This window comes from Macaca nemestrina, chromosome 2 (assembly GCF_043159975.1).
Source record: "Macaca nemestrina isolate mMacNem1 chromosome 2, mMacNem.hap1, whole genome shotgun sequence".
NCBI classification, from domain to species: domain Eukaryota; kingdom Metazoa; phylum Chordata; class Mammalia; order Primates; family Cercopithecidae; genus Macaca; species Macaca nemestrina.
Window position 1 is genome coordinate 129,914,147 of NC_092126.1, and position 27,446 is coordinate 129,941,592.

At 45.2% G+C, this 27,446-nt stretch overlaps 2 protein-coding genes across 15 annotated transcripts in view; one reads left to right on the forward strand and one right to left on the reverse strand.

Moving 5' to 3' along the window:
• Positions 1 to 4,260, forward strand: part of LOC105483654 (solute carrier family 25 member 26) — a 169,537-nt gene extending 165,277 nt beyond the window's left edge. For all 12 annotated transcript variants that reach the window (XM_011744636.3, XM_071092054.1, XM_071092049.1 and 9 more), the window contains one exon: positions 3,871 to 4,260. In XM_011744636.3, coding sequence (XP_011742938.1) covers positions 3,871 to 3,988 — 118 coding nt within the window. In that variant the 3' untranslated portion in view covers positions 3,989 to 4,260. The remainder of the gene's footprint in view (positions 1 to 3,870) is intronic.
• Positions 4,261 to 4,981: 721 nt separating this feature from the next.
• LOC105483649 (leucine rich repeats and immunoglobulin like domains 1) overlaps positions 4,982 to 27,446 on the reverse strand; it is a 127,141-nt gene continuing 104,676 nt past the window's right edge. For all 3 annotated transcript variants that reach the window (XM_071092045.1, XM_011744617.3, XM_071092046.1), the window contains 8 exons: positions 25,176 to 25,339; positions 12,478 to 12,798; positions 10,186 to 10,467; positions 9,150 to 9,569; positions 8,478 to 8,603; positions 7,670 to 7,816; positions 6,762 to 7,037; positions 4,982 to 6,663 (listed from right to left, as the gene is read on the reverse strand). In XM_071092045.1, the coding sequence (XP_070948146.1) occupies positions 6,437 to 6,663; positions 6,762 to 7,037; positions 7,670 to 7,816; positions 8,478 to 8,603; positions 9,150 to 9,569; positions 10,186 to 10,467; positions 12,478 to 12,798; positions 25,176 to 25,339 (1,963 nt within the window). In that variant the 3' untranslated portion in view covers positions 4,982 to 6,436. The remainder of the gene's footprint in view (positions 6,664 to 6,761; positions 7,038 to 7,669; positions 7,817 to 8,477; positions 8,604 to 9,149; positions 9,570 to 10,185; positions 10,468 to 12,477; positions 12,799 to 25,175; positions 25,340 to 27,446) is intronic.

Below are 27,446 nucleotides of genomic sequence, written 5' to 3' on the forward strand. Positions count from 1 at the left end.
GGAGGCTGCTCAGCCTCCTCCAACAGCTCAAAGGTCTTGGGAGAAAGGAGGCAGCCAGGTGCTGGAAGCAGCCTGCAGGGACCGCCACGTTTCTCTCCAGGCCACCAGCTTGCTTGTCACAGAGGCTTTTCCTGTATATTAAAGGATGCATAGCTACTGTTGGTGTAACTTGACCATTTTCAGTTTTCTTCCATAGACCTGACCGGAAGTCTTTTCACTGGCATATGCACTAGGTCTGCCTTCATAACTTCGTCTGCTTACAGAAGTAATATAGGCATATTTTGTTTAATTGCACTTCTCAGATAGTGCATTTTTTCCCAAATTGAAGGTTTGTGGCACCCCTGCATTGAGGGAGTCTTTCAGCGCCCTTTTCCAGTAGCACATGTCCACTTTGTGTCACATTTTGGTAATTCCCACCTTTCAAGTATTTTCATTATCATATCTGCTGTGATGATCTGTGATCGGCCATCTTTCATGTTACTGTCATTGTTTTGGGGCATCACACACCGTGTCCACCGAAGACAGCAAACTTAATTGACAAATGTGGTGTGGGTTTGGGCTGGGTCACCAATCGGCCATTCCCTGTCTCTCTCCCTTTCCTCAGGCCTCTATTCTGTGAGAGACAATATTGCAGTTAGGCCAATTAATAATCCTCCAGTGGCCTCTAAGTGTTCAAGTGAAAGGAAGAATCACACCTTTCTCATTTTAAATAAAAAACTCCGGCTGGGCATGGTGGCTCACATCTGTAATCCCAGCATTTTGGAGGCCAAGGTGGCAGATGGCTTGAGCCCAAGAATCCAAGACCAGCCTAGGCAACATGCCAAACCCTGTCTCTACAAAAAGTACAAAAATTAGCTGGGCATGGTGGTGCGTGCCTGTGTCCCAGCTACTTGGGAAGCTGAGGTAGGAGGGTCACCTGAGCTCAGCAGGCAGAGGTTGCTGTGGGCCATGATCGTGCCACTGCACTCCAGCCTGGGTAGCAGCAAGACCTTGTCTCAAAAAAAAAAAAAAAAAAAATTAAAAGCTGGAAATGATTATTTAGTGAGGAAGGCATGTGGAAAGCTGAGATAGGCCAGAATCTAGGCCTCTTGTGACAGTTAACCAAGTTGTAAATGCAAAGGAAAAGCTCTTGAAGCAAATAAGAAGTGCTATCCGGCGAATACACTAAATGATAAGTGTAACAGCCTCACTGCAGATATGAAGAAAGTTTGAGTGGTCTGGATAGAAGATCAGACCAGCCACATGCTCTTAAGCCAAAACCTAAACCACAGCAAGGTGCTAACTCTCTTCCATGGAGGCTGAGAGAGGTGAGGAAGCTGCGGAGTTTGAAGCTAGGAGAGGTTGATTCATGAAGTTTAAGGACAGAAGTCATCTCTGGAACACAAAAGTGTAAGGTGAAGTGGCAAGTGCTGATGGAGAAGCTGCAGCAAGTTACCCAGGAGATCTAGCTCAGATCATCGGTGAAGGCGCTAACACTAAACAACAGATTTTCAATGTAGATGAAACAGCCTTCTATTAGAAGATGTCATCTAGGACTTTCCGAGCTAGAGAGGAGACATCAATGCCGGGCCTCAAAGCTTCAAAGGACTGGCTGACTCTCTTGTTAGGCGCTAATGCAGCTGGTATCTTTACGTTGAAGCCAATGCTCATTGACTCTTCTGAAAATCCTAGAGCCTTTAACAATGATGCTAAATCGACTCTGCCTCTGCCATAGTAATGGAACAACAAAGCCTGAGTGACAGCACATCTCTTTACAGCATGGTTTCTGGAATATTTTAAGCCCGCTGCTGGGACCTAGTGCTCAGACGAAAAGATTGCTTTTAAAATACCTACTGCTCATTGACAGTGCACCTGGTCACCCTGGAGTTCTGCTGGAGATGAATGCTGTTCTCTTGCCTGCTAACAACATCCATTCCTTGGTCCGTGGAACAAGGAGTAATTTTAACTTTCAGGTTTTATTATTTAAGAAATCCATTTCATAAGGCTACAGCTGCATCGACAGTGATTCCTTTGCTGGATGTGGGCAAAGTAAATTTCTGGAAGCCTTCTAGAAAGGAGTCACCATTCTAGATACCAGTAAGAACATTGGTGGCTTCATAGGAGGAGGTCAAAATATTGACCATGCTAAGACTTTGGAAAAAGTTGATTCCCATCCTCATGGCTGACTTTGAGAGGTTCAAGACTTCAGTGGAGGGAAACACATACTAGATGTACTGGAAATAGCAAGACCACTATAGTTAGAAGTGGAGCCTGAAGATGTGATGAATTGCCACAATCTCATGATTAAACTCGAATGGATGAGGAATTGGTTCTTACGGATGAGGAAAGAAAGTGATCTATTGAGGTGAATCTACTCCTGGTGAAGATATGGTGAACATTGTTGAAATGACAATAAAGGATTTAGAATATTTCATCAATTTAGTTGCGAAAACAGTGGCAGAGTTTCAGATGATTGACTCCAATTTTGAAAGAGGTTCTACTGTGGGCAAAATGTATTGTGTGCTACAGAGAAATCTTTCATGAAAAGTAGAGTCCATCAACGCACCAATTACAATTTTTAGAAATTTCCACAGCCACTCCAACCTTCAGCAGCCACTATCCTGGTCAGTTAGCAGCCATCAATGAAAGCAAGACCCTCTAGCAGCCAAAAGATTACAACTTACTGCAGGCTCAGATGCTCATGAGCATTTTTTAGCAATACAGCATTTTAAAATTAAGGTATGTATAATTTTTAGACATAATGCTACTGCATACTTAATAGACTACAGTATAGTGTAAACATAACTTTTCGGTGCCCTAGGAAACCCAAAAATTTGAATGGCTTGCTTTATTGCAATATTCACTTTATTATAGTGGCCAAACTTCTCCTGGGACCAAACTTGAAATATCTGAGTCATGCCTATACTCTTGGTCAAAAGGTTCAAAGGTTATGGAAGCATGGGCCAGGAATGTGTCCTGTAATCCTTAGGCAGCAGGCATTCAGTTTAGGGTTTAGGACACATCCCTGGCATGCCTTTTAGACATGGAATCATAGCCCTTGGACTTGGTTTTATAAACCTGTTTTGTAACTTTTGTTATGTTGGCATCTGTGTATTTCCTCATCTTTATCAGCTACATAATCATCCACTGTATGTTTGTAGTGTGCCGTAACTGGTATCACCAGCAGCAATGCCACAGTGAAGATGTTTGCACAAATATCTGAGTAGGCATTGGGGGGGGGGGCAGTTTTAAAGAATGAATCCTCAATTTATATCCTCGTGACATTGTAGTTTCACCTTGCATTTCTCTGATTATTCTACATTGCACCTTGGCTGGTGAGCAGCCTTCTGTGGTACCAAGGGACTGTGCAGGTGAAAGCGTGCTGCCCCCTTCACAGCCACAGCCCATTTGCCTTTCATGCCTTTAGACAGAAAAGGAACACAGGGAATCCATGGAGGTTCGACTCATTGTTGTGATGTCAGGTTTTGGGGTCTCAAAGGACAAAAGGCAACGGAGTCAGTGGGCAGAGCAGCAGCATTGCCCAAAAACCTCTGCACCAAGCGAACCCCTGGAGACCACTTTAGAGGTCTGGGCTGGGAAGTGCCTTCCAGCCTTACCTAGGATTCAGCTCTTTAACGCCTTTTTAAAAGTCAATTTCATCTCTCAAAGGGAAAAATGGCATGAAAGTTTTAGAACTATTACTGGGACAGCGCCATTACTTGCCTTATTTGGGAGGGTTCACAAGTGAGCTGTTTACAAGTGAGTGTTCACAAGTGAGTGGTAGTTAGCCACTAATGAGCATGGTGTACTGAGCCAAGCAAGCTGTGGGTATTGGAATTTAACCTTTCTTTTAAATACACACATCATTAAAAATCCTGTTTTTTCCCCTAGATTATTTGCAGGTGTCTTCCCTCGAATGGCAGCCATCAGTCTGGGAGGTTTCATCTTTCTGGGGGCTTATGACCACACGCACCGCTTGCTGTTGGAAGTTGGCAGAAAGAGTCCTTGAAGCAGAGACAGCCTCACCTCCACTTCTGTCAAGAGAGGGGCCTGCAGTGTAAACCCTCTTCCGCTGAGCAGCTGTCTGAACTATAGGCCCCAGTGCTGAAGACCAGTTCTGCCAAGATGCCGGCATCGAGATTGTGCCATCCGTGGTGTAGGCTGGCTGGTATGAAGTCATTAGCCTGTATGCCAGAGAGCTAAGAGATGAAAACGGGGTGTGTGGCGGTACTCTGAACAATTTCCTCAGAACCTCTTAATAAATAAGTTTGGTATTGCTGAGGCCAGGCCTTTCAGAGCTTTCATTTGATCTGTATCTGATCTTTCATTTCCTGCCACCTGATGGTGGATTCAGCAGAAGGCAAGATGGTTAGAATTTTAGAAGAATAGCTTGTTTGGGAAAAGGAGACTTGGGGAAGAAGTTGTCTACGTGGGTGTTTCTCCCCCTAGTTAATTCCTGTTGTGTAAGGTTAGGCTTTGTTGAAAAAAGAATGAACTACACAGGTGCATAGCAAGCATTCTTTCTGGGTAACTAGGCTGCTGGTTTTAATTACCCTCAGATTTCACCCATAAAAACACACGATGTAGTATTTTACAGAGCTGTGTCCAGCGCCCCCTGTGGTGTGTGAGAGAGAGCAGCTGCAGCTCAAGTGACTAGGTGGGCCCAGCTGGCTTCGTGCAGGAGGACACGGTGGGTGAGCCATTCTTGTCATTCTCCGTGTCAGGCTGAAAGGAGGGCCTGGGCCAGCTTTGAAAACAACATTGCTAGAAGTAGGCAGGATGAAGTGGAAAGGTCACCACACTTTGGGATTTTAGAGCTTGACTAACAAGCTCCAGGCATAGAAGAATTCAGAACGAAATCTCAGGAATCTAGCTGTGTTGTCTGCCCCGGAGCAAACAGTATATGATTTTGCTTTGCCTATTTTTTTTTTTTTCCTTTTTTGGGGAAAGATAATTAAAGGCAGAATGACTGCGTTTGTAAAAGAAGGACCACCAACTGTACTGACATTTATAAATGAACCTTTATTAAAGACACTTCAATGCCATCTGTTAGACACTTCAATATTTTACATGGTTTTCAATGTACACTGTACCAAAATTTCTATAAATAAATAACTTTGTACATAAAAGTAATACTTCCTCTTTCACATTGCCTCTCAGAAGCAGCAAATTCACATATTTTGTGGAAGTAAGATTAGTTAACTGTCAACAAAATTCTAAATATGCTTACCTTTTGAACAGTGATGACACCTGACAGTAATTGTTAACTATTTTCTCCGTAACTCCCTTCAGCTTTTGGCCAAAGGAACATTTTAAGGACCTTGTTTCTATGTAAGTTAAGTTTTACTAAATTACACATTGGCACTTACAAGATGGTTAGCTACCAGTCTCAAAAGTGCAAATATACCCAGAACCCAGGTCAAGGTCTAAGTCTTTTCCAGTCCCAGCTCAGTTTCATCTGTGCGTGGGAATGGCATGGACAGGCCTGCTCTGGATCCTCAGTAGAAATAAGGTAGCCCTGAAAAGAAAGAACTTCCTCCTTTCTATCCCCCAAGGCCAATGTAATACTCACTCATTATATTGGCAGAACGAAAACAGCACTATAGAAAAATCCACAGGTACCAACACCAGCAGCCTTTACCTTAATTAAAAGTCTCAACTAGCGATCGAATGATACTGAGAAGGCCACATTTGCTTTTATCATGAAATCTGAGGAGGAGGAAAGGCAGTGCTTCATTAACTGTTCTGACCATTTGCTTGTGATGGATTAACCACCCTCATTCTATGCCTTAAAGACAGGACTTAAACCTAAAAGGAAAAGCCATTCACTGCAAGCGTGGATGGCACCCTGCACCCCTGGCTCTACAGGGAGGCCTGCTGCAGGGGCATCCACACATGACCAGTGCTCTCCCGAAGCTCCTTCCAGCACACGTGGAGTCTGACCGGGCAGCAGTCTAGGGGTCTGTCTATGAAGTGCAATACAACTCCAAGGCCTTCCCTCCTTCCCATCCCCACCAAAAACTCCTGCTAACAAATGTGGTTGTAGCCTCTATAAATTCCAGCCATGCGTTAAGGCACCAGAACTATTTCCCCACCCCCCTCCAAAATTAAACAGCAACCTGATATGAAAAATAATATTGTCAAAATTGTATAATTTTTTCTGTATAATTTTTTTCTGTTAACCATGCACTAAAGATTAAAATAGCCTCTGTAAAAGATATATATGAAATCTCTGAAAACTCTTATGTACAATGGTATCAAATACTTCTGCCTTTTGTACACAAATCCCCTCTTGCGTTTCTGTGCTTCAGATGCAAGTCCTGTGAGTGACTGATACTCCACATGGAAGTTACAACTATGTACAGATGAGTGACGCTTGAACCCAAGCTTCCTCACAGCCTCTCCTACCTCTCTTTCCCGTAGAGACTGGCATGACAAGAGCTGAGGTAGACAAAACCTAGCTTTTTGGTGCCAACAGCAGTGGCACCCTCTGTTTCCCGGGGAGCTGTCCTGTCAGTGGCATGGACTCGGGACTGGAGTCGCATGCTTTGGGGAGATGGCCATTGGAAACAAGCAAGTGCTGGGCTGCCTTGCGCTCTGGACTGCCTGAAGTTAACGAAGATGCAGGCTGTAGCTCTGCACAGTCCGGGTCGTACAACCTTGCTAAAGTCCAGGAAGAATCCCCTACAAGGAAAGAAAGGACCTGTCAGACCCCCACTTGACCATTGAAGCAGCTCCCAACCCACCTGGTAGTAACTCCTCAGAAGACAGTAAAAAGTTACCTTTCCCATCTAGAGATGCCATTGGCTTTTTCTTCACAGCCGTCAGCATTCTATCGTGGTTACTGGGGTAGAGCGACCCCTGGCACTCGGGGCAGGACCCAGCAGCAGTCCCACTGCACTGGTGATGTGGAGAATGCTCTTGGTCACTCCCACCCGGCTCCGGGCCATTTGGCTGCACGCTGTCTCTGGACACAGGCTGGGGGTGGAAGTCTTGTTCCCTGGAGTAACAGTCCACTTCAGTGTTGTAGTCACTGCATACAACCCGGCCACCATGTTCTGAAGGACAGTGCCAAAGATGGGTTAGAGCCACTGCTGTGGGAGTCTTCATGCCCACACAGAGAACAGGCTGCTCAGCTCCACTGTGCAAGATGAGAGCCCTGACTGCAAACACTGTATGCATGCTTCCTCTTTCCCCCAACTATGTCCCCAGAAAAAGGACTGGGCAAACACCAAGCCACTCATGAACTGTGGGGTCTTTCATGTTTACAGTGAATTTCATACTCAGAGAATACAGTCTTACTACTTCAGGGGGGAAAGGGCCATTAGCGTTAGGTACTATGCAGTGTTGGGTCTTTTCAACAGTTAGAAATTAAGCCTCAAAACAGCCCTGGTGAAAAGGTGCTGACTGAAACTCTACATTTTATTTGTGCCTTGCCCCTTATTTAAGTTGCTTATAAATCTAGAAAATTCACGCTTAGGCTTACCATGCCATAGATTTATTTAGGAGAACTATTCTGGAATTAAGAGAGCCAGGCCCAAGCTTCCCCAAGCTTCCCATTTCTATACTGAATACCAAATTTGGAGACAGCTGTGGACTAAGAATGTGTCTCCCCCTTTGATGTACTGACTAGGTCAGCCCCAATTTCCACTTCAGAAAGAAACTACTTCCGACGGGAAGCATCTCATACCCATCTTCTGCGGCCCAGGTGTCCCTTCCGCTTTCTCCGTCGCTTTCCACGGCTCTTTGTGATACCCAGTACACAGCTTTGGCTGCCTGCAGGCAACGCTGTGAGCGTCGGCCTCTGGAAAGTGGCTTGCATCTCTTGGACAGACACCTGCAGTGAATTCCAACACGATTAGAAACTCTGGGCTTGGTATTTCCCAGTAAGCCTTATGAAAGGAATGAGCAAGGCCACTAGAATAGTCATTTTCTAAAAAGTTCTTCAGAGCGGCGGGGCTGTTGGTCTGGCAAGCAGCGTATTTTCTATCACTGCTTCCAGGCAGGTACGCCGGCCTTGTGAAATGAACAGCTCATTTCTCTACAAGGTGAGCCTCTACGGTCTCGGGCAAGAGCACAGAGGCCCCCACCATTGGAAGTACCTTATCCTGGTGACAGCTTTCCAGTGTAAGACTGGCTCACAGAGCAGACCTGGGCACATTCCCCATGTAAGGAATGGGCTGGTGGGGTTCATGCCCCGTAATGCCCTTTCCAGCTGCTACTGCAGGCAAGCCTACTTTATCCTGCCAGGGAGGTATTAAGCCCAATCCAGTGGCTTCCTTGGGCGGGGGGACAGGACTTTAAAACCTTGCAGAACTCATAAAGACTGGTCCAAAAATAGCTGCCCTTAGTCACAGACTAGAAGTCACAGCCTTCTAGTTCACCAAGTGTGCCCCGTCTGATGCCAGGTACCTGCCCTGCAAAGAGCTGGAGGCCACCTCCAGCACCCGGAAACATAGTCTCAGCAGAGCTCTGCTTCACGGTTACTGAGGCCTTACCGTTGCTCTCAATGTGTCCATTGGCCTGAGGGCCACCCTCGGTCCTGACCACGGCTTCTTGTCGGTCAGAAAGGGTCCCCTGAGAAGAGAGGTAGCTTGGAACATCTGGTGGCACGATGGTTTCATCTGCAAGAAGACAGGACAAATAAAACACCAGGGTCTCAGTCACAAGAAATGCAGACACACGTTCATCGTCAGGCTCAGAAAGGGGATCCTCCCAGTGACGACCATCAGGGCTGTGTACAGAGATGGCATGGAGTCCATGTATGCAATAGGCCCTCCCAGAACCTGCTCAGCCTTACTCTACACCCAGTGTGAAGAGCGCAGCCGGCAGATGCCAGATGCCACAAGAGGTGGAGACCAGTGACGGGAAGGGAGCCAGGATTCACAGAAGCACCGCACTGGGAGATTGTTTCAGGAACAACCTACTACATGGCAGCAGGGCCTGTGCATAGATGGCCTCTGAGTTACCAAGGAGAGGGAAAACTGCAGGGTGCGTCAGTTACTTATATATGAGAGTATTCCTGTTTAAGGTTAAGTTACTCAAAGTTAAAATGGAATTGGTGGGACTAAAGCCTCAGGAGTTCTGAAGACACTGGAACCCAGCCCAGTTCCCCAGCATCACTGCCATTCCTCCCTCCTTGAAAGTCAGCTCCGCTGGCAGCGCCTGACCTGTGTTGGTGACACTGTACTCTTCACTCTTCTTCCTGGTCTGGTAGATGATGCACACCCAGACCAGTGACGTCAGGACGATGCTGCTCACGACGGCAATGGTGAAAATGCCTACCGTGGTCCCGTCCTTCCTGCAGCCTGCTGCGGGCAGGACACTCAGCTGGCTATGAGCTCGCTCCGTGCCCAGGGTGTTGGACATCTCACAGGTGTATCGGCCCGCGTCCTCTGCCACCACGTTCTGAACCACAAGAAGCTGGTTGTCAGGGGTCAAGTGGTGCCGCTCAGTGAGGCTCAGTGGGCGGTCCCCCTTGAACCAGGTGATGCGGGGCGGAGGGTTCCCCGTCGCTTTACATTGGAGGGCCACTGTTTCTCCCGCAGATACCACACGGTCTTCCAAGGGCACCGCCAAGGATGGGGTCTCTACAAGAGGGCAGCAGAGATCTCAGTCATTCTCAGAGCCGCAGTTGCTCTGGCGCTGCCCTGTCTTCTGGACGACGGACAATCCAACATACCAATGAGATGCATCTGACATTTTGTATCAGAGTGGCAAGTTTTGGAGAAGACCCTTCGACCCACTAAGTCATCTCCGTTCTGGGGGCTGCTTGCACAGGGACAGTGAACCTCTGCTGACAAAAGCCCACGCTATTCCCTAACTGTCCTGTGCCAGGCCCGTGTCCCTATTCTTGACCAAGCCCACATCCATCCTGTCCAATTCTTAGAATGTTCTATATCTAAACCCTATGAAGACTCTGAATTCACCAGCTATCATTTCTTTTAAAGAGAGAGAACCACTTAAGAAAAATTAATTCAAAAAGCAGCCCCAAATTTCAAACAGGGTCGAAAGGCCTACCACACATACCACCCCTGGCCACACAGAGCATTTGAGAGAAGCACACACACACACACACACACACACACCCCGGTGGAGCAATAGCCAAACCTAAGACAGTCCCCCCCACCCCCCCGTGGAGCAATAGCCAAACCTAAGACAGTCCCTGTCCCCCCCCCTCCCCCCCCGGTGGAGCAGTAGCCAAACCTAAGACAGTCAGGGTGGCATTAGCTGAAATGGAGCCGGCCGAGTTCTGGGCAGTACAGCTGTAAACCCCTGCGTCGTCTATTTTCACATCAGTGATGAAAAACACGTCGTCATCTGGCATGACATGCATGCGTCGCTCACGGGCGGCGGGGAAATCCGTGCCTCCATCCTTCTGCCAGGCAATCTGAGGGTTCGGGTGACCTGTGGCAGCACATTCGAGGCGGGCCATGGTGGTGGTCCGGATGGTTATGTCGTGGGGCGTTTTGGTGAACGATGGCAACACTGGAAAACATACGTATACAGGGTCGGCTAGATGCAAAGCCAGGAAGTCTTCTGGCAAACACCTACCTGTCACTGTGCCCAGTGCCAGTTCACTTCCTTTCTCCCAATGTCTGCCCAGGACCACTCCTGCCACCTGTGAATCAGGAACCCCCAGCTTCTCCCACCACAGCTGGAACACTTCCATCAGCCTTGCCTTGTACAGCCTAGGCTGGCTATAGTCCCTTCAAAGCAAAGGCTTTTACTCTACATAGCAGTGTCTATACGGGGGTTGCAGGAGGTGCCCATCCACGCAAGGTAGGGCCTGATGCTTGCCTGCCTTAATTACCCACCAGGAAAGACGCTGTGGAGATGGAATTACAGAGGGAAGGCGGGCATGCCTCCACCCTGGGAGAGCAATGGGATGGCTCATCCGTTTGGACGGGTGTTCATGGGATGAATGGGATGGCCCATTAGGGTGTTCCTGCCCACCGCTGTATACCCAGGCAGGAAGCATTCAGCTTGCTAGCTTGCTCAGCCTAAAGATCAATGTCCCGACAGAGTGGGATGCATCCAGCCACATGTCAGGCACCACCATAGTTCCTGTCAATGTTAATTTGGGGGAGAGTCTAACAGTTCTCTGAGTCTTCCAGAAACTCTGAGGACTTGGAATAAGCCAAGACAACGCGACCACACTGTGGTAAAGCAGGTGTTTCCCCATGATCTGTGGGGGCTTAAAGAGCACAGCAGATCCAGCATTCTGATGATTCTCAAGCCAATTCTTTTTAACTAGAGGGTTAGTAATCAGGATAACTCCATTAGGTTACTGGGGTGGGATAGTAAACTATTCAAGCTATCTACTCCCCACCCTTTGCTCCAAACACAAAATAACACATGGTCCCCTTGACAAGCTCTAAGGCTGGTTAATGAGTAAAAACCTGTCAACTGCCAGGACACTGTCTCTTTCAGGCCAGGGTTCACACCAGCCTTGCACTCCACAGCCTCTGGAGCAGTAGCCAGCCTCTGACTCCAATGCTGTACTGTCAAACAGCAGCTTCCCCAGGATAAGGGGATGTTTGGAATTTGGAAACCAGATTATCTTGGCTTACAGAGGATAAGAAATGGACAAAAACACAAGGCTAAGCTCTCCACAATTTGACCTAATATAATAACTAGTTTTTTTTTTTTTTTTTTTTTTTTTTGGAGACAGAGTCTGGCTCTGACACCCAAGCTGGAATGCAGTGGAGTGATCTCGGCTCACTGCAACCTCCACCTCCTGGGTTCAAGCAATTCTCGTGCCTCAGCCTCCTGAGTAGCTGGGATTACAGGCATGTGCCACCACATCTGGCTAATTTTTGTATTTTCAGTAGAGATGGGGTTTTGCTATATTGGCCAGGCTACTCTCAAACTCCTGGCTTCAAGTGATCTGCCCACCTCAGCCTCCCAAAGTGCTGGGATTACAGGCGTGAGCCACAGTACCCGGCCAATAACGAGATTTTTATTTTTATTTATTTATTTTTTGAGACAGAGTCTTGCTCTGTCACCCAGGCTGGAGTGCAGTGGTGAGATCTCAGCTCACTGCAAGCTCCGCCCCCCAGGTTCACGCCATTCTCCTGCCTCAGCCTCCTGAGTAGCTGGGACTACAGGTGCCCGACACTTCGCCCGGCTAATTTTTTGTATTTTTAGTAGAGACAGGGTTTCACCGTGTTAGCCAGGATGGTCTCCATCTCCTGACGTCGTGATCCGCCCACCTCAGCCTCCCAAAGTGCTGGGATTACAGGCGTGAGCCACCGTGCCCGGCCAATAACTAGATTTTTAAAAGTCAACAAAAACAAGTAACTCATTGAGAATAACCCTTGAAATCTGCAAAACTTGCTCTAGGGCAAACCCAGGCAACAGTATGATTTAATAGCGCCCCAGAGAAGCATGTCTGTGTCCTGTCTCAGTCATCCTACATGGAAAGCTGAAAGGGCAATCAGGAGTGTGGTATGTAGGATTCTGGCACTATAACAAAGAAAGATGGTGTTCCCATACCATTCACGGTGAGCCTGGCCTTATGTGAATAAGTGGAGCCAAAGTGGTTGGTGATGACACATTGGTAGCGGCCCTCGTGCCCAAAAGTGACCTGGCGGAGGTGCAGGATGGTGGTGTACTCCATCACTTCCCCGTCCTGCGCGTGGACATGAACAAAGTTCTCCATGTCTGCGTTGGTCAGGACTTCATTGTCCTTCTTCCAGGCAAAGGTCATGGGGGAGCTGCTACTGCTGGCTGCTGAGCACGTGAACCGGATGTCCTTGCCCACCATAGCCATGGTGGTTTCTGGCTGGGTGATGATCTGTGGCTTCAGGAAGTCATCTGGGGAGAGAAGGGTCAACTGTAAGGCACTGGGTTCTTAGTACACACAGGAGCCAGCTGCTGTTCATGCTAACAAGAAACTGACTCAGATACCAAGCCGGAACCAGAGCTCGAGGTCCCTGTGCATCCTCAGCCCCACCAGAGGCCATAAGAGTTGCACCATGGATATCTGACCTCATCTAATTATAAGTCTGTGAGTACTGATCACCTTTATGATCAAACTCCTTGATTAGAAATTAACCCCACTTCTCAGTTCTCAAACCAGCCAGCTGGCAGGTCCCTTAAGACAACTGGCTCTGCCTGCTGACTTTCACACACAACAGAGTCAGGCATCACTGGTCATGGCTGCAGAGATCTTATCCACAAACCTTACTCCAAAAGGAGGGGGTGTGAAACACTTCCAAAATGCCAGAATAAGGACCTCCAAAAATCTGCACCTCCATTAAAACAATGAAAACACCTGGAAAAATGGTCAAAAGCAACTTTTTCAGAATTCTGGAAAACCAAAGGCCTACAACAATCCATGGAGTGTTGATTCAAGAAAATAGCAACATCTCAGTAAGAAATGTGAGCTTTTTGGTGTTTTAACTTATCCTAAGCCCCATTATCTTATCTCCCCAGCTCCATGGTAGCCTTGAAACCCAGCAGCCTAGCAACCACTGAAGGGTCAGAATGGGTTCCCCAAAAGCCCCCTCCCCAGAACTGACACTATGTGACCTACCTGGCAGCAACCTGGCAAGCCCCATTCACAGGATTTGCATTTATTTGCCCTGTCTAGTTTGCCCAGCAGGAGAAGCCCTAGCCCCAGGGCACATGACCACAACAATCAGTAGCCACTGTTTTAACAGTGCGGCTGACTGAGGGAACAACACAACTATAAAGGAAAATGTGGGGAATACAATGTTGATGGTGGGCTTTCAAAAGGTCCAATACGTTCCTGGAGATCTAGACAGCCACATGCAGGTGCAAGGCCATGTGCATGCCCAGGAAAGACCTGAGGGGGTCCTCATTTCTCACCTGTGGCAGAACATGACTGTCTACACAAATACAAAGTGGATGGCACACCCCAACACAAACACACAGCCATCAGTAAAGGATAGGAGACAGTGGTTGTGGTGACAAGGACTTTTCTGTCCAACCATTAGCTAACCACTAAACTAAATAAGCAAGGACTTAGGGGGACAGACTTTACAGCTTTTGTCCAGGAAAAGTCACTAGGCAAGCTGTAACAATAAATAGCAACAGCAGCAAATCCTGGGGGAGAAGAAGGGGAATATCCAGTTTCCAGAGTTGCCACATTATTTTATTTTAAATGCCCAATTTTCAACAAAATATTATGAAACACTCAAACAGGAAAAAAACAGTCAACAGAAACTCTCTGCGGGAGCCCAGACTTAGACTCACTAAATAAACTTTTAAAATCTGCAATTACAGGCATGTTCAAACACCTCAACGAAACCATGTCTGAAAAAAATTGAAGGATAGTGGCCAGGTGCGGTGACTCACACCTGTAATCCCAGTACTTTGGGAGGTTGAGGGGGGCAGATCATGAGGTCAGGAGATCAAGACCATCCTGGCTAACATGGTGAAACTCCATCTCTACTAAAAATACAAAAAAGAAAAACAACAAAAAAATAGGTGTGGTGGCGGGTGCCTGTAGTCCCAGCTACTTGGGAGGCCAAAGCAGGAGAATGGCGTGAACCTGGGAGGTGGAGCTTGCAGTGAGCCGAGATCGTGCCACTGCACTCCAGCCCGGGCAACAGAGCAAGACTCTGTCTCAAAAAAAAAAAAAAAAAAAAAAAATTAAAAAATAAAAAATTGAAGGATAAAGTATGAGAAAATTTTATAGCAATAAAGAGATAAATTACAGATATGAACCAAGTAGAAATTTTGAAACTTAGAAGTACAATAACTGATACGAAAAATTCACTAGAGGGGCTGAACAGCAGAACTGAGGTGGCAGAAAGAAGGGGCAGGGAACTTCAGACAGTCAACTGAGATTATCCAGTCTGAGAAACAAAGAAAAAAGAATGAGGTAAAATGAACAGAACCACAGAGACTTGTGGGACAACATCAAGCACAACAACATACAAATCATGGGAGTCCAAGAAGGAGAAGAAAAAGGAACAGAAAAAGTATTTGCAAAACAAAGGCCCCAAATTTGATGAAAAAATGTGCAGCCACACATCCAAGAATATTAATGAACTCCAAGTAGAATAAATTCCAAGATCCAAACCCAGATGCATCATAGTCAAGCTGTCAGGTGCAAAAAACAATCCTGAAAACACAAAAGAGGAGCAACTCATCACATTCAAGGGATCTTCAGTATTATTAACGGCTGATTTCTCACCAGAAACCACAGACAACAGAAGGCAGTAGGAAGACATTCAAATTACTGAAAGAAAGATGTTCAACTACGAATTCTATGTATTAAAAAACCCATCCTTCAAAAATGAAGGAGAAGTTAAAACATTCCCAAGTTTTTATTTTAAACACATACAAAGCAAGTTGACTGTTACCAGACCTGCCCCACAAGAAATCCAGGAGAGTATTTAGTATGGCTGAAATGAAAGGATATCAGAGAGCAACTCCAATCCACACCAAGAAATAAAAAATCCCATTAAAGGTAACTACACAGGTAAATACAACACACAGGATACATGTATTTTTGTAACTCTCTTCTCCTGATTTAAAAGACAGCTACATAAAGCAGTAATTGTAAAGCTGTGTTGATGGGCTTAATGAAAATGTAATGTGTAGAACAATAGTAACATAAAGGAAGAAAACTGGATCTTAATAGGAACATAATTTTTGCATACTATTGAAGTTAATTTCATTATTTCTTTGAACTAGATTGTTGTAAGATGTTAATTTTAATTCCTATGGGCAAAACTAAGAAAATAATTTTAAAAATACCTGTGTGTATATTTAAAAAACAGGGAATTAAAATAGTACACCAGAAAATATCTATTCAATACAAAACAAGTCAGTAATGGAAAAATAATGAAACAAAAAGATAGGACACATAGAACAAATAAGGGGCAAACTGTACCTTATCAGTAATTGCATTAAAAGAAAATGAATTAAACACTCCAATCAAAAGGCAAAGATTACCATAATGGATAAAAAACCATGATCCAGCCACAGCCTGTAAGAGACACAGTTTGGATTCAAAGATACAAACACGCAGTCACCAAAAGAGAACTAAAGTGTCCATACTACTAACAGATAAAACAGGCTTTAAGACAGGACTTTTTACTACAGAGACAGAATAATATTTTATAATGTAAAAGGGTCAATGCATCAGAAACACATAAAAATGATAAATACATATATACCTAATGGAGCGCCACAAAACAAAATCTGACAGGATTAAAGAAATAGTGCAACAATAATAGTCTGTACACTTCAATACCCCACTTTCAACAATGGATAGAACTAGTCAGAAGATCAAGGAAACAGAAGACTTCAACAACACTATGAGGGGACTTGAAAAAGTTCATGGAAAATGGAATTATAAACTTTATTTCTCAACCTCCATCAAGTTTGAAACTCTCTGGAGTGATACCAGCCATTTAGTCCATCCCTAAAAAACTGAGGGTCCTGGAAATTTAAACATATCAATGCAGTCTTTTTTACATTATTAACTGAAGAAAATTGGGTGCCCTTTAAAGATTTTTAAAGATAATAACTAAAAAGTTAGATGGAGCCAAATCAGGACTTTTAGGTGGATGTCTCATGATTTCCCACCAAAACTCTCACAAATTCACTCTTCTTTGATGAGAGGAATGAGCAGAAGCACTGTCATGGTGGAGAACTCTGGTGAAGCTTTCTCAGGCATTTATCTGCTAAAGCTCTGGCTTTTTTAAAACACTCTCATAATAAACAGATGTGATCATTTTTTGATCCTCCATAAAGTCAACAAGCAAAATGCCTTGAGCATCCCAAAAAACCTGCCATGACCATTGCTCCTGACTGGTCTCCTTTTGCTCTGACTGGACCACATCTGCTTCTTGGTAGCCATTGCTTTGATTGTGTTTTGTCTTCAGGATTGTACTGGTAAAGGCATGTTTCATCTCCTGTTTCAATTCTTAGAAAAAATGCTTCAGGTCTTGCTCTCACTTCTTTAAAATGTCCATTCAAGACTCTGCAGCTCATCCAAGTAATAATGGTTTTGGCACCTACTGAGTGAAAAATTTGCTGAACTTTAATTTTTCAGTCAGAATTGTGTAAGCCAAACCCATTGAGATGTCTACGGTGTTGACTATTGTTTCTGCTGTTAATCATCAGTCCCCTTAGGCACAAACAAGATAGTCTTTTCCTTGCAAATTGATGTGGGTGGTCTGCCACTGGGGGCTTCATCTTCAACCTTCTTAATATGAGTTATCAATGTGTAAACTGCTGATTTCTTTGGGGCACTGTCTCCATAAACTTTTTGTAAAGAGTCAATGATTTCACCATTCTTCCACCCAAGCTTCACCATAAATTTGATGTTTGTTCTTGCTTCAATGTTAGCAGAATTCATGTTGCTCTAATAGGGGCTCATTTCAAATTGGTCCTAGTGCTTCAAACTAGATGCTATTCAGACATGCTATAACAAGTTAATAAACGTTTATTTTGGTGCAAAAAAACCTGGAAACCTATGCACAGTGTTTTCATTATACGCATTTTCCATTAATTTTCTGAAGGCCCCTCATAAAAACCAAATAGAGGCTGGGCGCGGTGGCTCATGCTTGTAATCCCAAAACTTTGGGAGGCTGAGTGGGCAGATCACATGAGGTCTGGAGTTCAAGACCAGCCTGGCCAACATGGCAAAACCCTGTCTCTACTAAAAATACAAAAATTAGCTGACTGTGGTGGGCAGGCGTCTGTAATCCCAGCTACTCGGGAGGCTGAGGCACGAGAGTCTTTTGAACCCGGGAGGTGGAGGTTGCAGTGAACTGAGATCGCACCACTACACTCCAGCCTGAGTGACAGAGTGAGACTCTGTCTCAAAAAGAAAAAAAAAAAAGCACAAACAGACCTAATAGATATCAATGGGATACTCCACTTAGCACCACCAGCATGAATATTCTTTTGAAATACACATGGAATATTATCCAGGATAGATCACAATTTTTTAGGTCACAAACCAAGTCTCAATCAATTTAAAAAAGATGGAAATCATACAAAGTATCTTCTCTGATGGCAATGGAATGGAACTCAAAATTTAACAGTAGAAAGAATACTGGGAAACTAATTTGTGGAAGTTAAACAGTACACTCCTAAAAGGCAAACAAGAAATCACAGGAGAAATCAGAAAACACTTTGAGATGAATGAAAACAAAAACATAACATACCAAAAATTGGAAGCTGCAGCTGAAACAATGTTTATACATTCATGGCTGTAGATGCCTATATTAAAGAAGATCTCAAATTAAAAATCTAACCTTTTAAGAAATTTTAAAGAGGAAGAGCAAGCTGTACCCAAAGCAAGCAGAAAGAAGGAAAAATAAAGATCAGAACAGAAATAAATGAAAATAAATAGAAAAATAGAGATGATCACTGAAAACAAAAGTTGGTTCTTTGAAAATATCAACAAAACTGAAAAACCTTCAGAAAGACTTGTGGTAGGGGGGAAAAGGCTCAAATTACTAAACTCAGGAATGAAAGAGGGCACACTACTACCAACCTTACAGCAATGAAACAGGGAATACCATAAACAACTGTATACCAATAAGATAATCTGGTAAAAATTCCTAGACAGACACTAACTACCAAAACTGGCTCAAGAAGAAATAGACATTCTGAAGAGACATTAATAAGTAACAAGACTCAATTAATAATTTTACAACTTCCCATAAAGAAAAGCCCATGCCAGGCACAGTGGCTCATGCCTGTAATCCCAGCAGTTTGGGAGGCTGAGGTGGGCAGATCACTTCAGGTCAGGAGTTCAAGACCAGCCTGGCTGACATGGTGAAACCCCATCTATACCAAATGAGAGGTGACAATGTGCTAGCAACCCTCACTCTCAGCACCTCCTCGGCCTCGGCATCCACTATGGTGGCGCTTGAGAAGCCCTTCAGCCCGTCACAGCACCGTGGGAGCCCCTCTCTGGGCTGGCTGAGGCCAGAGCCTCCTTCCTCTGCTTGCGGGGAGGTGTGGAGGGAGAGGCGCGTGCAGGGAGAGGCGCGTGCAGGAAGCAGGGCTGCGCTCGCAGGCCTATGTGAGTTCCGGTGGGCCCTGGCACGGGCTTGGGGGGGCCCCGCACACACAGCGGCTGGCCGGCCCAGAGCAGTGAGGGGCTTAGCACCCGGGCCAGCAGCTACAGAGGTTGCACCGGGTCCCCCAGCAGTGCCAGCCTGCCAGGGCAGCACTCAAATTCTCGCCAGGCCTTAGCTGCTTCCCCGCGGGGCAGGGCTCAGGACCTGCAGCCCCAGCATGTCTGAGCTCTCTCCCTGGGGTGTACTCCCACACAGCCTGAGCCTCCCCAACCGGCACCACCCCCTGCTCCCTGGCGCCCAGTCCCGTCTACAGCCCAAGAGCTGAGGAGTACAGGCACAGCGCGGGACTGGTGGGCAGCTCTGCCTGCAGCCCTAGCACAGGATCCACTGGGTGAAGCCAGCTGGGTTCCTGAACTGGATGGGGACTTGAAGAACTTTTATATCTAGCCAGAAGATTGTATGTGCACCAATCAGCACTCTGTATCTAGCTCAGGGTTTGTAAATACACCCATCAGTATTCTGTGTCTAGCTCAAGGTTTGTGAATACACCAATTGGTACTCTGTATCTAGCTAACTAGCACTCTGTGACTTTGTGTCTAGCTCAAGGACTGTAAATGCACCAATCAGCACTCTGTCAAAACGGACCAATCAGCTCTTTGTAAAATAGACCAATCAGCTATCTGTAAAATCGACCAATCAGCAGGATGTGGGTGGGGCCAGATAAGGGAATAAAAGCAGCTTGCCGGAGCCAGCCAGTGGCAACCCGGTGGGGTCCCCTTCCACCCTGTGGAAGATTTGTTCTTTCGCTCTTTGCAATAAATCTTGCTGCTGCTCACTCTTTGGGTCCACGCTGCATTTATGTGCTGTAACACTCACCACAAAGGCCTGCAGCTTCACTCCTGAAGCCAGCGAGACCACGAACCCACCAGGAAGAACAAACAACTCCAAACGCGCTGCCTTTAAGAGCTGTAACACCGCGAAGGTCTGCAGCTTCACTCGACAGCGAGACCACGAACCCACCAGAAGGAAGAAGCTCCAAGACACATCTGAACGTCTGAAGGAACAAACTCTGGACACACCATCTTTAAGAACTGTAACACTCACCACAAGGGTCCACGGCTTCATTCTTGAAGTCAGTGAGACCAAGAACCCACCAATTCCGGACACACAAAGATATAAAAATTAGCTGGATGTGGTGGTGCACACCTGTAATCCCAGCTACTCGGGAGGCCGAGGCAGGAGAATCGCTTGGACCCTTGAGGCAGAGGTTGCAGTGAGCCAAGATCGTGCCACTGCACTCCAGCCTGGGTGACAGAACAAGACTCAGTCTCAAAAATAAAAGCCCAGACCCAAATGGCTACATTAGTGAGTTCTACCAAACATTTAAGGAATTATTACCAGTCATTCACAAACTCTTCTAAGAAAATCATTTGAGGGAGTATTTCCCAATAAGACAAAACCATCACCACAGAAAAACTATAAAACAACATCCTTTATGAGTATAAACGCAAAAATCCTCAATAAAAATACTAGCAAACTGATTCCTACAACATATAAAGATGATATATCACAACCAAGTTGGATCGATCCCAGAAAGGCAGGGTTAGCTTAAGATCCAAAAATTAATGTAATACACCGTATCAGTAAAATAAAGGGAAAAACTCGTATCACCTCAACAGATGCAGAAAAAAAAATCTGACGGAATCCAACACCCTTTCATGACAAACACAGAAGCCCTCAACAGATTCGGGATAAAAAGGAACTTGCTTCAATTTTGTAAAGGTTGTCTCTGAAAAATCTACAGCTAGCATCATACTTAATGGCAAAAGAAATGGTCAAATACTTTCCCACCAAGATTAGGAAAAAAGACAAAGATGTCTGCCCTTACTACTTTTATTCAACATTGTATTAGAGCTTTTAGCCAGGGCAATTAGGCTAGAGAAAGAAATGAAAACCATACAGACTGGAAAGGAAGAAGTGAAACTACCTTTTTGCAAATGACATGATGATCACATATAAAGAAAATCCTAAGAAATTTACTGAAAAACTTAGAATAAATGACGTCAACATAGGTGCAGGATACAAGAGCAAGATACAAAATTCAATTGCATTTCTGTATACTTGCAATGCAAATTTCATTTTTGAAACTCCAAAGGTGAAATTAAGAATTTCATTTATAATAGCAAAAATAAAAACAGAAATACATTTAGCAATAGTTCAAGATGTGTACACTGAAAATGACAAAACATGATTGAAACAAATTTTTAGGAAGCTAAGAAAGAGTGAACAGACAGCCCATCTTCACGGATTGGGAAGACTTAATACTGTTAAGATGGCAATAGTTCTCAAATTAGTCTATAGATTCAATGCAACCCATGTCCCACTTTCCTTTACTGCAGAAATTGACAAGCTGATCATAAAAATTATAGGCAAGGCCAGGCGCAGTGGCTCAAGCCTGTAATCCCACCACTTTGGGAGGCCGAGATGGGCGGATCACGAGGGCAGGAGATCGAGACCATCCTGGCTAACACGGTGAAACCCCGTCTCTACTAAAAAATACAAAAAACTAGCCGGGCGAGGTGGTGGGCGCCTGTAGTCCCAGCTACTCGGGAGGCTGAGGCAGGAGAATGGCGTGAACCCGGGAGGCGGAGCTTGCAGTGAGCTGAGATCCGGCCACTGCACTCCAGCCTGGGCAACAGAGCGAGACTCTGTCTCAAAAAAAAAAAAAAAAAAAAAAAAAAATTATAGGCAAATGGCAAGGGATCCATAATAGTCAAAACAATTTTGAAAAAGAACAAAATCAGAGGGCTTTGTAACACAGAGGTTATAAAACTCTTAGAAGAAAATAAAGGAGGAAATCTTTGTGACCTTATCTCAGGCAAATAGTTTCTTAGATACGAAATCAAAAGCATACGTAATAAAAGAAAAAACAGAGATATTGAACTTCATCAAAATTAAAAACTTTTGCACTTCAACTATCAAGAAAATGAAAAACAGCCCTCAAACTGGGAGAAAATATTGGCACAACATGTATCTTATGAAAGTCTAGTATCCAGAATACATAAAGAACTCTTACAATTAAACAATGAAAAGACAAATGAATACTGGCAAATGATTTAAATAGCTGTTTTTCCAAAGAAGATATATATATGTATGTCCAATAAGCATGTGAAAACACGCCTAACATCATTAATCATTAGGGAAATGCAAATCAAAACCACCATGAGACTCTATTTCACACTAGTACATCCAAAATAAAAAAGACAGCTAATAACACATGCGAGCAAAAATGAGGAGAAATTGGAATTCTCATGCATTGGTGATGGGCATGTAAAATCATGAAGCCACTCTGGAAAACAGTTTGGCAGTCCCTCAAAAAAGGTGAGCATAGAGTTAGCATATGACCCAGCAATTCCATTCCTAGGTTTGTACCCAGAAGAATCACACAAAACCTTGTATATGAATTTTCACAGCAGCATTATTCATAGTAGCCAAAAAGTGGGGACAATCTAATGTCCATCATCTGATAAATGGATAAATAAAATGTAAACCCATTTATTCAGACGTTAAAAACAGTAATGAAGTACTGATACATGCTTAAAAATTGTGCTAAGTGAGAAAAGCCAGTTACAAGAGACCATATAGTGTATGGTTCCATTTATATTAAATGCCCAGAACACACAATGAGATTAGTGCTATCAAGGGCCTGGGGGCAGAGAATAGGGAGTGATTACTAATGGTATGGGGATCCTTCTAGGGGTGACGAAAATGTTCTAAAATTAGATAATAGTGATGGTTACACAGTTGTGACTATTATAAAAACCATTTATACATTTACAAACCAAAATATACATTTTAAAGGGGTAAATTTTTATGACATATACATTATATTTCTTTCTAAAAGCTTTATTTTCTAAAAAGCTTTCTAAAAGCTTTATTGAGAATAGTTCATCTACACTACAACTCACTCATCTAAAAGTATACAATTTAATGGTTTTTAGTATACTGACCAATATGGGCACCATCACTAGTCAATTTTACAACATTTTCATCACCTCAAAAAGAAATGTACATTTTAGCTATTAACCCTCTCTTTCCATCCCTCCCCATCCTTAAACTACTACTAACCTAATCTCTGCCTCCAGAGATTTCCCCATTCTGGACATTTCTATGAATGTTATCATGTAATTTAGATTATTGGTCTTTTGTGGCTGACTTCTTCCACTCAGCATGACATTGTCAAAGTTCATTCATTTTGTAGGACTACTGATTCCTTTCACCGCCTAATGAATATTCCATTGTATGGCTACACCACCTTTTGTTTATCCAGTCATCCTCTGATACCTGGGTTGTGCCCACATTTTGGCTATTATGAATAATGCTGCTATGAACATTCATGTCGAAGTTTCTGTGTGAACATATACTTTCATTTCTCTTAGGTATACACCCAAGAGTGGAACTGCCAGGTCATGTCGTAACTGTATGTTGAACGGAGGAACTGCCAAGACTGTTTTCCAAGGTGGCTGCCCAGTTTACACTCCCACCAGCAATGTAGGAGGGTTCAGATTTCTCCCTCTCCTCAGCGACACTTGTTATTATCTCAGTTTCGGATTCTAGCTGTCCTGGTGGATGTGGACTGGTTATGTTTCCGTTTTTAAAAGAGGAGTGGGAAACTCCCATTGAGCCTGAAACCTTGATCTTCTGCCAAGTGTTTTCATGATTCCCATTAACACCTGATGTTTTTAGAGCGGGGAAGCTTGAACTAAAATGTGGCGGTGGGGATGACAGATGTGAAATAAACAACTCTTTCAATCCAGAATATGCGAGGGCCACAGGCTGGGGGCGAGGTGAGCTTACCAAAGTCCTACCTGGCTCACCCAGAGGGAAAGCCTGCCCTATGGCAGGAAAGCAGAGGGAGCGACAGAAAGCCTCATTTGAGGGAGGTCTATAAACAATTTAAGGGTCAAGGACTTGATGACAATGGGCCAATGAACAATGGATTATACAGCCATTTTGTGCCTGGAGAATGGAGCTGTGTGAGCATTCGATTCCACACAGAAGACTCCGTAAGACAGATGAAAAGCTCAGTTTGGAGAGCGGCTGCCATGTTCACAGTGTGTTTAAGACGTGTCCCTGGTCTGGATCCAGAGGAAGTTCAGCAGGCCTGTTCTCAGAAGTGGTGATGGTGAAGGCAGGGGTGGATGCATGGAAGGAGGGTGCACGCATCTTGCCTCCAGCAGGCACACTGGCTATTGCTATGGCCAGAAAGTAGGAGAGAGAAGTGGCCCACAAGGGTTCCCATATTGATGGGTGAGTGCCTGGTTAGGATCCTCACAGCAGGGATCTCAAGGCTCAAGGGAGACCAGTGAGCACAAAAGGCAGGAGGGACTTTCACCTGCCCAGCAGTTCCAGTCAGGCCTGGGAATCCCACTCTTGCTCCCGCTTAGAGCAAAAAAAAAAAACAAAACAAAACAGGAAAAACTCAAAATTCATCTCATTCTTTGATCATGTCTTCCTGACCGTGAGGCTGTGTCATTCCTGTCTGAGCTAGCCTGCGTGTGTGTTTTCAGCTGTTCAGCATTTTCCATGCTCTCTGCAACCAGACTTGGATCCCGACTCCCAGTCAAAAAGATGGCAAGAGCTATGTTCCGGCAATCAGAAGGCAAAAAGAATGTAAAGCTGCAAGTGCAGATTTCAGTGGTTTGGAGAAACAGCAAGAGTACAAGTCAACATCAAGGAATTATTTTTACTACAGCAACTGTTCTCCTGAGACTTGTTCTTCCTGTATTTAACCTTTCATTCTTGGGGTTGGAAAGAAACACACATTAAAACCCCAGCCTCGTACACTGAGTAAATTCACAGCTAAACCCGGGCACCAGAGCCCTTCTGAAACAACAGAACTATCCTTCCTGTAACTGATTATTCTGATTTGTAACTGAACCAACTTACACTCCCTTCTGATTAAATACATGTCCTCCAAGAACCACATAATGAGGCAACTCTACGGTAAATACCGTGTGTGGTTTCAGCGAGAAATAAATTGCATCCAGCAGCTGATCTGTAACCACGGGCTGGGGTTTACTCTGATCACAGGAATGACTCCCATACTGAAGAGTACCTCCTGGCTTCCTTGCCCTTCATGAAGGAGAAAAAGAGTTACAAAGACAGTCTTACCACACACGAAACTCTCTGGTGGCACAGAGAAAATGCTCTGACCCTTCAGTGATTCTGGGTGGGCACAGGTGGCTGTCACAAAGGCCTGCAGCATCCTGCCCATCAGCCACGGGGGCAGCCACTTCAGCTGGCAGTCGCACAGGAAGCTGTCGCTGCTGATATGGCTGAAAGAAACACAACAGTGGATGCCTCAGGTGCAGCCGCAGAGGAGGGATACTCCCTTCACACACAGAATGATCAGTCGCCTCCAGTCAGCTTCTCAACTGAACACCAGCAAGCTAGAAGGGGAAATGGTTTTTCTCACAGTTCCTCTCCAATTTCCCAGGGCCGTGCATATAACCCACCTGGAGATTTTGAAAAACTGCAGTTGCTGACTGGGTCGGTCAGGAATGGAACCCATGACTGCACGTCGAACAAGCTCGCACGTGAGGCTGCGGCTGCTGACCCGAGGACCACAACTGGAGTAGCAGCAGCGTGGAGCTCACCCATGTTCTGGGACAGACACTGTTCTGTGTGACCCTGGGCTGCCTTCTGACCTCTCCCGACCTCTGATACATCCAACAGTGCCACTATCCCCTCTCTGGTTTTTCCCACTTTCCTGATAACACTACTTGGAGCTTCCAAACTCAACCTAAGACTCTGATCCAAATTCTGCAACAAGTTTCGAGGATGGCTCTTTTGCCTCATGGCTGTTCCCTTTTCACTGGCAAAGCTGCACGTTTTCTTACTTCCAAATGTAATAAGCCCTGCCCCTGTGCCACCCTCTTGTTTGTGCCTTGATCTTTGCACCAGTATTCTTCAGGGGGCCAGCAGAATTCGGCTCTGCTCCCTAAATAGTGCTTGTTAGTTAATTGCCACTGCCCAGGGAGCATGAGAATGCACAGCTTTAGTTTTGTGGGGCTCCAACCAAAACAGAGAATATTTTCTTTTTCATTTCTCAGCAACTAAGGATAAGCTTTTTAAACAGAAATCGGAATCGCCATCTCAGCGGACATTCCTTCCTGAGGAGTCACTTGAAGATAAGTCAACCAAGAGTCTAGCGGCCTTGTTCCTGGAAGAGCTCAGAGCTGTGAGCTAAAGAATGATGGCTGGTCCACGATAAGGGAAGACTGGGAAAGAGAACACACAGGCTTCCCTGCAATACGCTGTCTCTGGTACCTGGTGACAAACAGGGGGCACAGGTATGCTCCGAATTCCAAAAACATCATGCAGGCCAAGAGCATGACCTTGGCCACCTTCTCCACCCACCACTGTCCTCAGACATCAGCAAAGCAACCAAATGGACTGGCCTTCCATTTTCTTCTATTTCTCTCCAGATTTCTAATGAGCGGAGAAACTGTCACAGCAAGGAAGAATGAAACGTAAGCAGATGACCCAAGTCTAAATGAAGTAAAATCCACTCTTCCTCATGTTCCCCATCACCCCTAGATGAGTTGGGCATCTTATTAAAATAATTATAATTTTGGAAAGTGCTTTTCCAAAAATGGAAATAACTTATCTCAAGGCCATCATAACTGGGATGCTGACCCATATCAGATCTTAAAATCAGAATGAGAGTTTGCATTTCTATTTCATAGGCAGGTAGCGTCCTGCTGAGAGTTATCTGGAGGGCTGTTCTACTGTGGAGTCACTGCAAGTGGCGGAAGGGCTGTCACGGCCATCCCTGAGGAAATGGCCAATTCCCATGCAGCGTTCGGGGAGGGCAGCTCCCAGGAGTGCGCCCTGCATGGGGGTCGGCCTGGCTGCGCCAGGCATGGGGGAACTCAGCCTGGATGGAGAACTCGCTGCTGTCAGAAGCACCTCCAGCTCCCTCGCAAGAGGGCACTTCCACGCAGTCAGGCAGAACAGCCTGGGCACTGTTCATGAAAGCCTAGGAGAGGCTGGGCCATCCCTGCACGACGTTAGGCATTTGTGCAGGACACAAGGGCCTATTCCATTTGAACCACAGGAACAAACTGGGGAAGACAAATTTGACATTTATCTTTGATCAGACACATGTGGAAAGGGCTAAGCCTCATCTTACACACGCTCTGGACGTGTGGGGCTAATGCCTTTGAGGATTTCCTACTTCTTCCACAATGAAACCCACCTCAGAAAGGAGGCCAGACTCCACGAAGACAGTGGGTACCCAGGGTGGAGACAGCATGTTCCTAAAAAGCAAGTTACGACCGAGAGGACACATGGGGAGGGCCTCGGGCCAGGCAGCAGTGAGGATTCCAACCCCTAGGCTCTGCAGGCTCCTGCCGCCCTTCCTCCACCCATGGAGAGCAC